Source organism: Strigops habroptila, chromosome W (genome assembly GCF_004027225.2).
Source record: "Strigops habroptila isolate Jane chromosome W, bStrHab1.2.pri, whole genome shotgun sequence".
In the NCBI taxonomy this organism is placed as follows: Eukaryota; Metazoa; Chordata; class Aves; order Psittaciformes; family Psittacidae; genus Strigops; species Strigops habroptila.
In genome coordinates, this window is record NC_044301.2 from 28,169,964 (window position 1) to 28,188,609 (window position 18,646).

At 43.1% G+C, this 18,646-nt stretch overlaps 1 protein-coding gene across 1 annotated transcript in view; it reads right to left on the reverse strand.

The window, feature by feature from the left end:
• LOC115618987 (junction-mediating and -regulatory protein-like) overlaps positions 1-18,646 on the reverse strand; it is a 99,647-nt gene that overhangs the window by 7,391 nt on the left and 73,610 nt on the right. The window contains 3 exon segments of the mRNA XM_030511005.1: positions 7,878-7,964; positions 9,274-9,461; positions 13,807-13,972. Coding sequence (XP_030366865.1) covers positions 7,878-7,964; positions 9,274-9,461; positions 13,807-13,972 — 441 coding nt within the window.

The following is an 18,646-nucleotide window of genomic DNA, read 5'->3' on the forward strand; positions in this document are numbered from 1 at the left end:
ATGAAGATGAAAGAAAGAGCTCCTGGGTTAGTCAGGAACGACAGAAAACACTGGACAGACTTTGCATGTTTAAACAGGTAACAGAAGAAGAGTTGGTTTTTTTCACCAATTTCTTTTGCAAAATGTCCTGGGTTCAGCCATAGCAGTCATTTTTCTCCTTCTTAGTAGCTGGTGCAGTGCTGTGTTTTTTAACTTTCAGCCTGGGAACAATGCTGATAACACTGATGTTTTTAGTTGTTGCTAAGTAATGTTTATTCCAACCAAGGACTTTCTCAGTCTCATGCTTTGCCAGGGAGGAGGGGAAGCCGGGAGGAAGCAGAGACAGGACACCTGACCCAAACTAGCCAAAGGGGTATTCCATACCACAGCACGTCATGCCCAGTATATAAACCGGGGGGAGTTACCCGGAAGGCCCAGATCACTGCTCGGGTCGGGCTTGGTATCGGTCGGCGGGTGATGAGCAATTGTATCCTCTCCCCTTGTTATTTCACTAATCATTATAATCACTGGTGGTAGCAGTAGTGGTTTTGCATTATACCTTAGTTGCGGGACTGCTCTTATCTCAACCCCTGGGAGTTACATTCTTCCGATTCTCCTCCCCATCCCTCCGGGGAGGGGGGGGGGAAGGGGGGGAGTGAGCGAGCGGCTGTGTGGTTCTGAGTTACCGGCTGGGCTCAAACCACAACAGTTCTTTTTGGTGCCCAACGTGGGGCACAAAAGGTTGAGATAACGACAGATCTGACCAGAGTGTGTTTAATCATATTTGTGATAAGCATTCATTGTTACTACTCATCACAATGGTGATTATTTGGCTCTCAGACTTGTTGCACTTGACCTCAGAGTTTCAGCATGTTGTACCTTACTTACAGCCACTATTTGCTGTTTTAGCGTTTATCGGCTGGGGGGCCTGGGCTAAGGTTCTTGTTTCCCTGTACTTCATGGTAATGACTTGTAATACAATAGACTCATTGATCATGAAACTGGTCTGGTTTGTGCTTCCAGCGTGGCCATCACCTCTGTACATTGGGAGGTATATAATGAAATATTTTAGCAATTGCATATCTTTTTTTTTCTCCTCGGGGGGTAAACTTACGAAGGAAGCATTCTCTTTCACCCCCCGTTCCCCCACCAGCCTATTTGCAACAGCAGTTGAGAGTTCTGAAGGTTTTAGGTGGCCTTTGAGTACCCTTGAAACCTGCCTGCTGATTGTGCTGGGGATCAGCATGTTGGCACACATACGGAGTGTGTTTTACCCACGGCCATCCCGTCGTAGGAACATCCTATTTCGTTTAATCTCAAAAATTCAGCAGTATCAGGTTCGAATCTGGTCTAGGATTAGACGACGATATAGGAGGACCACCAAGAGATTTTCCCTGAGGCTGGACAGTTATGAGTGGCAGGGTGTGTGGGATAGTATGGGCAAGTATCTAGGCCAGTGGGCCCCTCCAGTGCTTTGGAACTTCACCACTGAACAAGTGCAACATCCGGAAAAACTAGTAAAACACTTAAACGAGGTGTGCTGTCGTCCTGGTTATACCAGAGAGGGACAAATCATGGCAACGTGCTGGGGCTTTGCCTACGCCTACAGAGCCCTGCTCAACACTATCCAGCATCTTCAAAGGGAAAAAAATGTCTCTGGATCTGATGGCAAAGCAACAGACAACGCAGCTATGCCAACTACAAGCACAGCAGCTACTCAGACCCTGACCACAACAGACAATGCAACTACTCCAACTTCAAATACAGCAGCTACACCAACCCCAGTGACAAGCACAACAGCTACTCAAACCCCGACAGCAATAGACAATGTGGCTACTCCAAGCACCTCAGCTACACCAACCCCAGTGACAAGCACAACAGCTACTCAAACCCCGACAGCAACAGACAATGCAGCTACTCCAAGCACCGCAGCTACACCAACCCCAGTGACAAGCACAGTAGCTACTCAAACCCCGACAGCAACAGACAATATAGCTACTCCAAGCACCGCAGCTACACCAACCCCAGTGACAAGTACAGTAGCTACTCAAACCCTGACAGCAATAGACAATGCAGCTGTTGGTGTTACTCAACCCCCAAGCACAACAGCTGCACCAACCCCAGCAATAGACATTGCAACCACTGCAATCCTAGTGGCAGACACTGCAGCCACTCCAACCACAGTGACAAACACTGCAGCTAAACCAAATGTCCAGTTTGTGACAATGTCTGCTGCCGCTGTAAGCTAAAGCAGATGAGAGGCACAAAGAGCAACCCGCGAAGCGAAGAAAGATGAAGACCCAATGCCATTACTACACGGAACGGCATCTGAACAAGAGTTACTACTACGTGGATCAGAGGAAGAGGAAGAAGAAGAAGAGGTCACTTCTCGACCCCGGACCTCAACCGAACTGCGGAATATGCGAAAAGATTTCACCCGTCTTCCAGGGGAGCACACTGTCACCTGGTTGCTCCGATGCTGGGACAATGGGGCCGACGGTCACGAACTAGAAGGTAAGGAAGCCAAGCAGCTGGGATCACTTGCTAAGGAAGGAGGAACTGACAAAGCGATTGCAAGAGAGAAGCGAGCCCTCAGTCTCTGGAGGCGGCTCCTGGCAGCTGTGAAGGAAAGGTTTCCCTACAAAGACGATATTAGGAGTCGCTCAGCCAACTGGACCACGATAGAGAAAGGCATCCAGTCCCTGAGGGAATCAGCCATTATAGAGATGATATATCGTAGGCCGGATGCCAGGAACACATCCGTAGATCCAGATGAAGTCGAATGTACACGACCCATGTGGTGGAAACTTACACGGAGTGCGCCATCATCATATGCCCACACATTGGCATCAATGACCTGGAATGACGGAATATCACCAACAGTGGATTGCCTGATTCGTCAACTCCGAGAGTTCGAAGACAATCTCACCCCTTCCATCATTTCAGCTGTGGAAAAACTGTCCCAGGAGTTCAAACAAGTGAGAGACGATTTATCAGATCTATCCAGCTCCCCACGCGTACCAACCCATGTCTCAGCTATTAACAGAAGGCGCCCTACTGCTCGAGAGAGAAAATATAGGAGGTACACGCCACGGGCCACCCTATGGTTTTACCTGCAGGATCACAGAGAAGACATGAGAAAGTGGGATGGAAAACCTACTTCAGCTCTGGAGCAACGGGTGCGTGAACGGAAGAGGAGAACAATGGTCAAGGATGATCCTCCCAGGAAAGCTGCTGCTCCAGTCTCTGGCGAGCAGTTTCCCAGATGGACTGAAAGAGCTGATTTTACTCCCGCTCCTGTGATAAGGAATACTAATCCCTTTCTACAAGACAGAAGTGGAGAATTTTATGATCACTATTAGAGGGGCCCTGCCTCCAGCCAGGTGGAGGAGAAGGATAATCGGGTTTACTGGACTGTGTGGATCAGATGGCCTGGCACATCAGTCCCACAGAAGTATAAGGCTCTAGTAGATGCTGGTGCACAGTGTACTCTGATGCCATCAAAGTATCAAGGGGTGAAACCCATTTATATTTCTGGAGTGACACGAGGATCCCAAGCGTTAACTATACTGGAGGCTGAAATCAGCCTGACTGGGAGGAAGTGGCAAAAGCACCCCATTGTGACTGGTCCAGGGGCTCCATGCATCCTTGGCATAGACTATCTCAGGAGAGGGTTCTTCAAAGACCCAAAAGGGTATAGATGGGCTTTTGGTATCGCTGCCTTGGAGACAGAGGAAATTAAGCAGCTGTCCACCTTACCCGGTCTCTCAGAGGATCCTTCTGTTGTGGGGTTGCTGAAGGTCGAAGAACAACAAGTGCCAATTGTGACCACAACAGTGCACCAGTGGCAATATCGCACCAACCGAGACTCCTTGATTCCCATTCATAAGCTGATCCGCAGACTGGAGAGCCAAGGAGTGATCAGCAGGACCCGCTCACCCTTTAATAGCCCCATATGGCCAGTGCAAAAGTCTAATGGAGAGTGGAGATTAACAGTAGACTATCGTGGCCTGAACGAAGTCACACCACCATTGAGTGCTGCCGTACCGGACATGTTAGAACTTCAATATGAACTGGAGTCAAAGGCAGCCAAGTGGGATGCCACAATTGACATTGCCAATGCATTTTTCTCAATCCCTTTGGCAGCAGAATGCAGGCCACAGTTTGCTTTCACTTGGAGGGGCGTCCAGTACACTTGGAACCGACTGCCCCAGGGGTGGAAACACAGCCCTACCATCTGCCATGGACTGATCCAGACTGCACTGGAACAGGGGCAAGCTCCAGAACACCTGCAATACATTGATGACATCATCGTGTGGGGTGATTGATACAGCGGAAGAAGTTTTTGAGAAAGGGAGGAAGATAATCCAAATCCTGCTGAAGGCCGGTTTTGCCATAAAACGGAATAAGGTCAAGGGACCTGCACAGGAGATTCAATTTTTGGGAATAAAATGGCAAGATGGACGCCGCCAGATCCCCACAGATGTGATCAACAAGATAACAGCAATGTCTCCACCAACTAACAAGAAAGAAACACAAGCTTTCTTAGGTGTTGTGGGGTTCTGGAGAATGCACATCCCAAATTCCAGTCTGATTGTAAGCCCTCTCTACCACGTGACCCGGAAGAAGAATGATTTCAAATGGGGCCCTGAGCAAGAACAAGCCTTTGAACAAATTAAACGAGAAATAATTCATGCAGTAGCCCTTGGACCAGTCCGGGCTGGGCCAGATGTGAAAAATGTTCTCTATAGTACAGCCGGGGAGAATGGTCCTACCTGGAGCCTCTGGCAGAAAGCTCCAGGGGAGACTCGAGGTCAACCCCTCGGCTTTTGGAGTCGGGGATATAAAGGATCTGAGGCCAGCTACACTCCCACTGAAAAAGAGATACTGGCAGCCTATGAAGGGGTTCGAGCTGCCTCAGAAGTGATTGGAACTGAAGCGCAGCTCCTCCTGGCACCCCGGTTGCCTGTGCTGGGCTGGATGTTCAAAGGCAGGGTCTCCTCTACACATCATGCAACTGATGCTACATGGAGTAAGTGGGCCGCACTAATTACACAACGAGCTCGAATGGGAAATCCCAGTCCTCCAGGAATTCTAGAAGTCATCATGGACTGGCCAGAGGGCAAAGATTTTGGGATGTCACCAGAAGAGGAGGTGACGCGTGCTGAAGAGGCCCCACCATATAATGAACTGTCAGAGAGTGAAAAGCGATATGCCTTGTTTACTGATGGGTCCTGCCCCATTGTGGGAAAGCATCAGAGATGGAAGGCAGCTGTGTGGAGTCCCCTGGGACAAGTTGCAGAAACTGCTGAAGGAGAGGGTGAATAGAGTCAGTTTGCAGAGGTGAAAGCCATCCAGCTGGCCTTGGACATTGCTGAACGAGAAAAATGGCCAGTACTTTATCTCTATACTGACTCATGGATGGTGGCAAATGCCCTGTGGGGGTGGTTGCAGCAATGGAAGCAGAGCAACTGGCAACACAGAAGTAAACCCATCTGGGCTGCTGCATTGTGGCAAGATATCTCTGCTCTGGTGCAGAACCTGGTGGTGAAGGTACACCTCGTAGATGCTCATGTACCCAAGAGTCGGGCCACTGAGGAACACCAGAATAACCAGCAAGTGGATAAAGCTGCTAAGATTCAAGTGGCTCAGATGGACTTAGATTGGCAACATAAGGGTGAATTATTTTTAGCCCTGTGGGCCCATGACACCTCAGGCCATCAAGGCAGAGATGCAACATATAGATGGGCTCGTGATTGAGGGGTAGACTTAACGATGGACACTATTGCCCAGGTTATTCATTAATGTGAAACATGTGCTGCAATTAAGCAAGCCCAGTGGTTAAAGCCTCTCTGGTATGGAGGACGATGGCTGAAGCACAAGTATGGGGAGGCCTGGCAGATTGACTATATCACACTCCCACCAACCCACCAAGGCAAGTGCCATGTGCTTACCATGGTGGAAGCAACCACCGGATGGCTGGAAACATATGCTGTGCCCCATGCCACTGCCCGGAACACTATCCTGGGCCTTGAGAAACAAGTCTTGTGGTGACACGGCACCCCAGAGAGAATTGAGTCAGACAATGGGACTCATTTCCGGAACAACCTCATAGACACTTGGGCCAAAGAGCATGGCATTGAGTGGGTATATCACATCCCCTACCATGCACTAGCCTCTGGGAAAATCGAACGGAACAATGGGCTGTTAAAAACTCCACTGAGAGCAATGGGTGGTGGGACTTTCAAACACTGGGATACACATTTACCAAAAGCCACCTGGTTGGTCAACAGTAGGGGATCTGCCAACAGGGCTGGCCCAGCCCCATCAGAACTTTTACGTACTGTAGAGGGGGATAAAGTTCCTGTGGCGCACATAAAGAATTTGTTGGGGAAGACAGTCTGGGTTATTCCTGCTTCAGGTAAAGGCAAACCCACTCGTGGGGTTGCTGTTGCTCAGGGACCTGGATATACTTGGTGGGTAATGCGGGAAGATGGGGAAGTCCGATGTGTACCTCAAGGGGATTTGATTTTGGGGGAAAACAGCCAATGAACTCAATTGTATGCTGTTGCCTGCTCTATAACACTTTTATAGCCCACCAGCTAGATATCTTCAGGTCTCCAGCAACTGACCCTGACTTCCCTCCGATCATCACCTCAACAAAGAATGAATTTTGAGGAAACCAGACGAGCTCAGCAGTGACCAGACGAGTTTGGCGGTATCATCAGCAGGCAACAACCCAACACTACACACCGTCCCTCCTGCCCTGAAAGACTGTTACAAGAGATGGAGCCTGACATCATGGACTGGATGAGTTCAGCAGTTTTACAGGGATTGGTCCATGGACTGGGGAATGATATCTTTCTCTGTGTGCGGGTGTATATATATGTGTATATATGGGACAGGGGTGATGGTGTGTTGAGAGATGTGGGATCTGAGCATGACGTGAATGGTATGGAATAAGGGGTGGATACTGTCCTGGGTTCAGCTATAGCAGTCATTTTTCTCCTTCTTAGTAGCTGGTGCAGTGCTGTGTTTTTTAACTTTCAGCCTGGGAACAACGCTGATAACATCAATGTTTTTAGTTGTTGCTAAGTAATGTTTATTCCGACTAAGGACTTTCTCAGTCTCATGCTTTGCCAGGGAGGAGGGGAAGCCAGGAGGAAACAGAGACAGGACACCTGACCCAAACTAGCCAAAGGGGTATTCCATACCACAGCACGTCATGCCCAGTATATAAAACGGGGGGAGTTACCCGGAAGGCCCAGATCACTGCTTGGGTCGGGCTGGGTATCTGTCGGCAGGTGGTGAGCAATTGTATCCTCTCCCCTTGTTATTTCACTAATCATTATTATCATTGGTGGTAGCAGTAGTGGTTTTGTATTATACCTTAGTTGCGGGACTGCTCTTATCTCAACCCGTGGGAGTTACATTCTTCCGATTCTCCTCCCCATCCCTCCGGGAGCAGGGGGAGGAAGAAGGGGGGGAGTGAGCAAGCGGCTGCGTGGTTCTGAGTTACCGGCTGGGCTCAAACCACGACAATGTGTATGGTTTCTTTACCCATTTCAACATATCTGACACTGTACTCAGAGATGTCCAGAATCATCTGTGTGCACATGATAAACTGCATGCAGCCTAACCTTAGCAGTAATCGCTTAGACTGTGAACCTACTATTAGTAAACTGGTTTATTTGCTTGGGTTTAATGTCATCCTAACAGAGCTATATACTCCCCTTTACCAGCATAATATGATACAGAAATCCATGATCCAAAGGTCAAGGATACACACCATCTTTTTAAAACAGCTATCACTCCAAATGCTCTGCTAATTAATGTATAATGAGGAATGCAAGCTATTAACTAAAGGCTTAACTCAACAGCAGAAAATTCCAACTTACTATCTGAACAGTATGGTACATTTTGTATTCCTCCTCACTCTGGTGATGTTGCTGGCTCTTTTCATTATGCTTTGCAATACAGATCTCCTGTAGAGACATAAAATGTTATCTATAAAATAAAAAATTCAAATATCAATTTACATTGTATAATGTCACATTTAGCAAACAGCACTAAGAATTAGAAAAAAAAAAAATACAAAGCCTATCTCAGACAAGCTAATTTAACTTACAATAAAACTATAAAATGGAAACAAACCCAAGACAAACAAACCCAAACCTATTACTTTTAACTGTCAAAAGAATACATACGAGTAACAGCTGCTTGAAAAGTTTATTCTACAATCACAGTACAAAAGTGGCAAGGTCAAACAAACTCAGTGACTCTGAGCAAACTACTTTCCATAACTGGCTAACAAGAGACATTTCTTTTATAATAATTTATTTACAGTCTTCTTCATATTGTGTTAATCAAAGACAGTGACTGAAGAAATATAAAATCCAAAAATTTAAGATTTTCCAACTACTGTTTTGCTTCAGATTTAGGTATAGAAACAGATATATTACTCATGAAGGAGAGGAAAGATCTGAATGTTTTACCCTCAACCCACTAGAACTGTTTATATAAAGGTGTCATCTCCCTTATCAAGTGACATGACTAGGAACATATAACCATCCCAACCCCTGATCCTAATTTAGGATGAGGTCTCAACTGAGACTTCTACATAGCCTTAACAGTATATAGCATGGGGTGAAAACCTATTTTTTAACAAGTATGAAATTGCTCTCAAAACTTTGATTTATTCTACTCATTAAGCTATCTCATTCTGGAAAAAAGGAATGAACACGTTTACCTACATTTGATACACAATTTCAAAATATTAGCTATATTAAAACAATTTTTTGTACAACATCCCAACCATGTAACACAAAGTGGCCCTAAATTAAGAATATATACTGGATTTTGTGTATATTTCCTGAATATATAGAATCAGTGACACATGACATAAGTTTAAAAGGATGAGGTGAGAGAATGAAAATAGAACTCAGTAAGAAAACACCCTTGATTCTCTTCTGCAAATACTACTCTCTGTGAAAACATGCATTCTAGCACGTGCTTTCCACATGAAAGTATTATGATTAGTTAATAGAAACAAGTTTATTTGTTGACTTCTATGTGATTAAAGGTTCCTTCAAAACTAAAAGGTAAACTGAATCTTAAATATATCAATTTAATAATACATGCTATTGTACTTGGTACTCTGCAAAACAACTTTTAGTAAGTAGTAAATGTAATCCACAAAAATTCCAAGAGACTTAGAAGTTGTAGCTTAAATGAAATCTTTTGAAGTTTTATTGAAGCTGTTAATTATGCTAGAAATTTGCAATTTAGTAATACCTTCTTATTTCTGAGGTAGGCTTTCTTGGCTGAAATGCGTCCATGCCTTGCTTCCAGCTGGCAGATTTTTTGTTGTAACTTTTGCAACTCCTCTTTTTGCAAGTATACAGATGTTGCCATATCCTCTTTTTCAAGCATGGCTTCCATACTTTCGTAAGTGTCATAATATACTACTTCATCTCTCTTCTCTGTTTTAAAAATGTCAGCAATGAAAAAGTCAAATCAATAGTTTGTATTTCGTTAACATTTTGTTTTGTTCAACAACCTACCCCAATGAGTTGCAAGATTTAATGTAGAAGAATGCTATAGTCCTTTCAGAGGAAGAACAAAATCAAAAGGTCAGAGGAAAAGCACTGATGAACAAAGCACTGTACAGCTTTAAAGTTTATATGAAGAGAAATCAATACCAATGAAACACAGCCTGGTATCCAGTTAAGCTCAGAGCATTAAAGAACAAATGCAACTGTAAATGTACACTTGTGTCTGTAGTCTAAAATTGATCACAATGCCCACACATCTCTTTGGGTCTCTTAACTAATACAAGGGACCCACAACATGCAGCAATATCCTCTGGTCTTCACTACAAAGTTCAGAATACAGACTCTCTCAAGTCTTTGGCATGAGATTCTTCTGCCACAACCTACTATTAATTTCATGAAAGGGGAATTAGACAACAAAACACCAACAATCTTTTCAGGAGGTTTTTGACCTCCCAGAGCTCAGAGGCTGCAGTGAGAGGGTAACTTCGAGGCAATCCTTCAAAGCATTACAGGCCTGAAAAGGAGGTCATTAATAGTTCTATCAACACTCATAATTTTTAACCTCCTGACTGAAGCATTCAGTATAACATTGAGCTAATTTCTGAATGCTACCTTCTCATCTCTTGCCAAGAAAGAAAAAGTGATGATTATAAATCCTTGCAGAATGTTGGGATGAAGTGGCAGCAAAGACCTCTTGTTCCTTATTTCACTGTGTCATGGTTTAACCCCAGCTGGCAACTAAGTAGCACACAGCTGCCCACTCACTCACTCACATACCCACCCCCCAGTGTGTGAAGGAGAATCAGGAAAAAGTAAAGCCCATGGGTTGAGATAAGAACAGTTTAATAGGTGGGGGAAAAAAAGTAAAATGTCATAATAACAATAATGAAAAGGGGAGGGAGAGAGAGGAATAAAACCCAAGAAAAACAAGTGATGCACAATACAATTGCTCACTACCCACTGACCCGAGCAGTGATTGGTGACTCCTGGCCGACTCCCCCAGTTTCTATACTGAGCATGACATTCTATGGTATGGAATATCCCTTTGGGTAGTTCGGGTCAGGTGTCCTGGCTATGCTCCCTCCTGGCTTCTTGTGCCCCTCCTCACTGGCAGAGCATGAGAGACTGAAAAATCCTTGATCAGGGTAAGCACTACTTAGCAACAACTAAAACATCGGTGTGTTATCAGCATTATTCTCAGACTAAAGCCAAAACACAGCACTGTACCAGCTACTAGGAAGAAAATTAACTCTATCTCAGCTGAAAACAGGACACACTGGCATACCAAGTAGGATATTTTTGTAATATACCAAGAGGGATATGCATTACTGGTGGCTGAAACAGGTAGATACAGCTGGCATGACTGTTGATTGTCATCTACTCTGCAGCATCACCAAACCTTCTCATTTCACCTTCATCAAATACCATTCAGGAAGACACTAACTTCCTCCTACTTTTGCAACTAGATTATTTGGGGAGAGGGGCAGTGCTTTCTTCGGAATACTGTCCATTTTAAAAGCTGTTATCACTTAGTGTTATTTGTGTGTAAGGTCTCTGCTGCAATCAAAATTCTGATTGTCATGCTAATTTTAGCTCAGCACAGGATATGGCAGAACCAGAAAAGAAAGAACATCACTATATTAACCCTAAAATAAAACCTAATAGAATCAGACCTACTTGAATCTTTACTTTAGTGCTCAGTTTAAAAAAAAAAACACCACATAAAATTCCATCCATTCATAAAACAGGCAAGTCATTAGAACCTAATTTGAGACATCAGTGAGTAAAAACAAAACTCATGGCTAACAACTATATTTTGCTACACACTTATAAAATGGAAGAATATACATGCAAATTTTGTTTTAGAACACTTTCATGCAGAGGTAAATATAAGAATTTATAAGTGAAACCCCAATAGCTCAGCTGCAAATGAGTCAAATCTGTCAGTTCTAAAATATGTTAAATTATGTTTTACTGTTTGAAAATAACTTTGGCAATTCTATTGCAACCTCATCAAACATTCCAAGAGTTTTCTACAAACAGCTTTTGAGCTTTTCAAATGCCTATAAATTTGGTAAGTGCTTAAGCTTCTGACAACTCCATCACTTACAATAAAAAAATTAGAATGATTCCTCTTTAGATACGATCCACATCATTTGCACTTATTCAACCCACCCCCAACTAAAGCAGGAACCAACTATCACATTCTCTGTTGATAACAATACATCCACCACAAAAAAAAAACCAAAACAAAACAAAAACCATCTTACAAGGATGTATGGATAGTTTGTATGGATAAGACCCTTTTTAAAATTCTGACCTAAGAAATTCACATTTTGTGAATTACAATGCAGGTATTTGGTTAATGACAGTAAAAAGCTACTACTGTTGTTTATATGACAATCTATTATCAATTGTTATTTTTACAATGTGCTGAATTTGCAAAAGAAAATGTTTTACTTCTTGCTTATGACCTTGCAAATTCAAACTGGCAGTCAAATCCAATTGTGCCCTCAAAAATGCTCAGTCGGGACTTCATTAGTAGCTCTGACGATGTCCCTCAAATCAGAACAGAATCCAAAACTCTCCAAAATATCTCTGCAGAGCCAATACAGTCAGAGTAAAAAGAATAGCAGCAACAGCCTCTAGAAGTCACTAAGACACATGTATTTCAAATCATACAGATGTGCTCAATTAAAAGGCTGTTACTTTACTGACTATAATTACACTTTGAAAAGGAAGCATAACAGAAGATACAACAGACCATTCTTTTCTAATTGACTCCATAGGAAACAACATGTATTAAAAGATCACTATATTTTGGAGATGCTTTAACTTGGATTAGGTACAGAACAGTCTTGAAGAGATGTAGCCAATTCAGTGTCACAATCTTCACAAGATTGTTCTATTCCCCCTGTCTGAGTAATTCTGAAGAAGTAATTTCATCCCCTGAACAAAATACAATTTGGGAATTGTATTTTTCATTTTCTGTTTTATGGGATATATAACAGAGTTTTTAAAAAACAGCAATTCCTTCTAACATAGACAGCTGTCTGATGAAAAAAAACCAACACAACCTTTTAGATTTTATATTAAAGAATAGTTTAATTTAAATTAACAAATTTAAAAAAAACAAAGGAAGCCAGAACAGTGAACTATTTTGTTGTCATGGGGGAGAGGGTTGTTTGTTCAGCTGACTGAGGGGGTTTACTTTCAGTCAGGCTGGGGTTTTCTTCTGAGATTTCTGGAGAAAACATTAATGACAAGTCATGTTTTTACAGTAAGCTAATTCTCCAAGGCCCCTTAGGTTTTACTATCACTACATCAAAGAGAAAGGATCTTAATACACATTTCTTCTCAGCCTCCTGGTCAAGGGATTTCCTTTGGTCTGCAGGTAAGAAAACCATACAGTGTCCTCAGTACCAAAATTAAATGTCTGATTTCCCAATGACAAACAATTATCTATATCTAAAGCACTAACTAGCTCTCCACAGAGGCAAAGCTGCCACATTTCTTTCAAGTCATTTGCGGAGTTTCCAATCCTTATCCTCAGTACATGCAGTTAATGTTGTTGCCATCACAGGCCTGGGAGGAGGAGATTCACACAACAGTGAGAAGAATCAGTGATACCTGTGTTTTTTTCCAGAGGCAACTCACAATACAACCCAGTTTCAAATTCCTCTTAAGTGACTTTTCTATCCATAGCAAATTTTGCTATGCAAGCCCTATGCACTAAACAATAAAACAGAGCTTGTGTGAATAAAAAATTAAGTATAAAGAAGTCCAAAAGGACAGAACTGGATTCAAAATACTGTATGATTTACCTGTACCATTTCCATAGTTTGTAAGTACACAGGTTATGGTAGGTTCTCAAAACATAAGGTTTGCATCACTGTTCTAAATCAGTGACATGGCAAAAGCTTCAAAGTTTAGATGAAGGACTCTGATTTGCAGGAATACCTTTTGAAAACAAATCAAAGAAATGAATAATGCCAATGCAAATTTTTTTAAGGAGACAAGTCCAGTAACTAAAATTTCCTCCTCCCTAAATTTAGTTTTCCAAACCTTACACAGTATCTTATATGCTTATTTCCAAACAGAGACAATGAGAACCAGACCAAAACTTCTGTATGTGTACACCTTATGAAGAGGTGTAAATTTTAATTTAACAGTACTTATGCTAGAAGATCCAGCTCTTCACACGGTAAAGAAACTGTTCAAGGAAGAGAATTATCTTTTACAGATTATGTCAATTAAAATGCATAAAAAGCACCTGACATCAGCCTTCTCATGCTTTCAAGTTGTGTTGTCACCAGCAGCTCTTCACATTTCAAGATCTCAAACTGCACTTCATATAACTGAAGCTGTATATCATAATAATCAGCTTCTAACGGGTCCAAATGGACTATGGCTTCTGTACCACCTTTCAGACTCTGCATCTAAATGAAAAGAGGAAAAAATAAACACACAACTCCAGGATCATAAAGAGAACAAACCCACAGACTTTATGATTACAGCTAGATACAGTGTGGTATACTAAATATAACATGTTAAAATTGAACACAAAGAGAAGAAGGTTTTGATCAGCCACATATTTTCAGACATTTTTAATACTTGACATTTTTTCTGCATGGCAATAAAAAACCAAATTCATGACACTGGATTACTCTGTGACTGTCAAAGTGACAAGTCATATAGTGAGTAATGTGAAACATCCCTACCACTCTTACACTAACACTTGGTGTTTTGCTGACAGACAGGGTACGCCACAAAGTGACCACACACTAGCTGTATAATATGCAGAGTTTGTTAAACAAGCACACTAAAGCCAATAAGCACATTAAAAGCAAGCACACTAATGTGAATCAGGTAAATATCTCTCTCTATATATAGTGAATAAGTACAATAAGGCAAATCAGAGATATAAGTATATAAGTACTGAAGAAAGTTAGCAATGCATTAGATCATTACTGCATAGAAAGAACAGAGATTAAGAAGAAATGCATCACCGATTACCACTGAATCATCATCCAGGCCCACACTTCCAGCTGGGAAGCCCTGTTGCAGCCGATGCCAGGAGTCTCAGGTGAATTGGGAAAATTCCTATGCAGTGCATCCACCTGTAGGTGAGGCTTCTCTCATGGCCACCAGAGGGTCCTGCTTTCATACACTTATCAAAACAACTGGCTTTATGCCAGATCTCTGATTGTTTACTCGTGGGACCATGCAGTTTCTCATGATCTCACCATTGTCCACTCTGAGAGCATTGGCCAGACGCCCCAGTGTGGCCAAGTATGAAGGTCATAGAACAGCTGCACACCTATGTTTTCCTGCCTCATTTTGACAAACAGTCACGATGAACATAAACATATATACTCTGCCAAATACACTGTGGCAAACAACATCCTTTGTTATGGTTCTCAGTCATGAGAGGGAATCAACTCCCAGCTAGGTTCCTATCCATTACACTTGGTTCTCTAAAAATACATAATAAAATTAGTATTATCTTCAATGCAAAAACTCTAAAAGCTGATTTACTAACAGCATCTAGAAAACTACAGTTAATATTTTCAGTAGAGATTGGCAGAAGGCTTGTGATTTAATTCTTGCAATTTCTATTTTTAAAATTTCTTATACTATATTGCATACTTATTGAATGCATCTTTTATATATCAAATAATAACCTGAAAGAATCAATAAGTCTTTAAGTGAATATCATAAATCTTACAATCAATAACGTATAATTTATGTTTCAGCCCAGTGTGACAGGAAAATGCCTTGTTATGCCAATCTGCATCCATATTAAGTTACTAAATGTGACCAAAACAGTAAGTGACATAATGATAGCATATTTGGAATGAATTAGAGGCTAGTTTTCAAGCCAAAAGGACTGTTCTCTGGAACCTTTCAGCTTCTCATATGAGAGTGATAATGTTCATTTGCCAGGCAAGGTATCGTAGGTTTTGGCATTTTCAATGGATTTTTTCACTGTGTAGAAAAAACAAACAAAAAACACCCCAACCAAAAAACCCCAATCAACAAAAAAAAAAACCTGTCGAGGTTTAAGCACAGCTGGTAACTCAGAACTACACAGCTGATCAATCATTCCCCTACTTCTTCCCCGCTGCGCTGCCAGCGGAATGGGGAGGAGAATTGAAAGAATGTAAATCCCAGGGGTTGAGATAAGAACAGTCCAATAACTGAAGTATAATACAAAACCACTACTACTACCACAAATAATAATGATAAGGGAGAGAATATAAAACTAAAAAGGGAAGGGGGAAAAAAAACCAAACCAACAGTAAAAACAAGTAATGCACAACACAAATGCTCACCACCTGCTGACCAATACCCAGCCTGACCCAAGCAGCAATCTAGGCCTTCCAGGTAATTCCCTCCAGTTTACATATTGAGCACTGACATGCTGTGGTATGGAATACCCCTTTGGCTACTTTGGGTCAGGTGTCCTGTCTCTGCTTCCTCCAGGCTTCCCATGCCCATCCTCACTGGCAGAGCACAACAGACTGTAAGTCCTTGATCAGGGTAAGCATTACTTAGGAACAACTAAAACACTGGTGTGTTATCAGCATTGTTCTCAGACTAAAGCTGAAAACACAGCACTGCACCAGCTACTAGGAAGGAGAAAAAATAACTGTTACAGCTGAACCCAGGACAGTATCCACCCCTTATTCCATACTATTCAAGTCATGCTTAGGTCCCAGATTTTTCAATACATCATCCCATTTTGTCTCTTCATATCTTTTTGATATCATTCCTTGGTCCATGGACCATCCCTATAAAATTGCTGAATTCATTCAGTCCATGACGTCAGGCTCCATCTCTTGTAATAGTCTTTCAGGGCAGGAGGGATGGTGTGTAGTGTTGGATTGTTGCCTACTGACGACATGCCTGAATTCGTCTGGTCACTGCTAAGCTCGTCTGGTCTCAACAAAGTTCATTCTTTGTTGGGGTGATGATCGGAGGAAAGTCAGGATCAGTCAACGGAGAGTATAGGGAGACTCGCGCTGCTGCTGCCAGCTTTTCCCATGACTTTATTCTCTGCTGATAATCATGACAAAGCATATCTTCTTTTCAAAGAGCAGAGTGGCGGAGAAGGGCATCTAGCTGATGGGCTATAGAAGTCTTAGCAAACAGCAGCATATAATGGAGTTCATTGGCTGTTTTCCCCCAAAATTAAATCCCCTTGAGGTACACACCGGACTTCCCCACCTTCCCGCATTACCCACCAAGTATATCCAGGTCCCTGAGCAAAAGCAACCCCATGAGTGGGTTTGCCTTTACCTGAAGCAGGAATAATCCAGACTGTCTTCCCCAACAAATTCTTTATGTGCACCACAGGAACTTTATCCCCCTCTACAGTACGTAAAAGTTCTGATTGGGCTGGGCCAGCCCTGTTGGCAGATCCCCTAGTGTTGACCAACCAGGTGGCTTTTGGTAAATGTGTATCCCAGTGTTTGAAAGTCCCACCACCCATTGCTCTCAGTGTAGTTTTTAACAGCCCATTGTATCGTTTGATTTTCCCACAGGCTGGTGCCTGATAGGGGATGTGATATACCCACTCAATGCCATGCTCTTTGGACCAAGTGTCTATGAGGTTGTTCTGGAAATGAGTCCCATTGTCTGACTCAATTCTCTCTGGGGTGCGTGTCGCCACAAGACTTGTTTCTCAAGGCCCAGGATAGTGTTCCGGGCAGTGGCGTGAGGCACAGCATATATTTCCAGCCATCCGGTGGTTGCTTCCACCATGGTAAGCACATAGCACTTGCCTTGGCGGGTTGGTGGGAGTGAGATATAGTCAATCTGCCAGGCCTCCCCATACTTGTACTTCAGCCATCGTCCTCCATACCAGAGAGGCTTTAACCGCTTGGCTTGCTTAATTGCAGCACGTTTCACATTCAAGAATAACCTGGGCAATAGTGTCCATTGTTAAGTCCACCCCTCGATCATGAGCTCATCTATATGTTGTGTCTCTGCCTTGATGGCCTGAGGTGTCATGGGCCCACCGGGCTAAAAACAATTCACCCTTATGTTGCCAATCTAAGTCCATCTGAGCCACTTCAATCTTAGCAGCTTTATTCACCTTTTGATTATTCTGATACTCCTCAGTGGCCAGACTCCTGGGTACATGGACATCTACGTGGTGTACCTTCACCACCAGGTTCTGCACCCGAGCAGCGATATCTTGCCACAGTGCAGCAGCCCAGATGGTTTACCTCTACGTTGCCAGTTGCTCTGCTTCCATTGCTGCAACCACCCCCACAGGGCATTTGCCACCATCCATGAGTCAGTATAGAGATAAAGTACTGGCCATTTTTCTCATTCAGCAATGTCCAAGGCCAGCTGGATGGCTTTCACCTCTGCAAGTTGACTAGATTCACCCTCTCCTTCAGCAGTTTCTGCAACTTGTCACAGGGGACTCCACACAGCTGCCTTCCATCTCTGATGCTTTCCCACAATAGGGCAGGACCCATCAGTAAACAAGGCATATTGCTTTTCACTCTCTGACAGTTTATTATATGGTGGGGCCTCTTCAGCATGCATCACCTCCTCTTCTGGTGACATCCCAAAATCTTTGCCCTCTGGCCAGTCCATGATGACTTCTAGAATTCCTGGACGACTGGGATTTCCTATTTGAGCTCGTTGTGGAATTAGTGCGGCCCAATTAATTCACGTAGCATCAGTTACATGATGTGTAGAGGAGACCCCGCCTTTGAATATCCAACCCAACACAGGCAACCTGGGTGTCAGGAAGACCTGTGCTTCAGTGCCAATCACTTCTGAAGCAGCTCAAACCCCTTCATAGGCTGCCAGTATCTCTTTTTCAGTGGGAGTATAGCTGGCCTCAGATCCTCTGTATCTCCAACTCCAAAAGCCAAGGGGTCGACCTCGAGTCTCCTCTGGAGCTTTCTGTGAGAGGCTCCAGGTAGGAACATTCTCCACAGCTGCGGTGTAGAGCACATTTTTCACATCTGGCCCATCCCAGCCTGGTCCAAGGGTACTGCATGAACTCTCTCTCCTTTAATATGTTCAAAGGCTTGTTGTTCAAAGCCTAAAACACGTAAGAAAGTTTGTGTTTCTTTCTTATTAGGTGG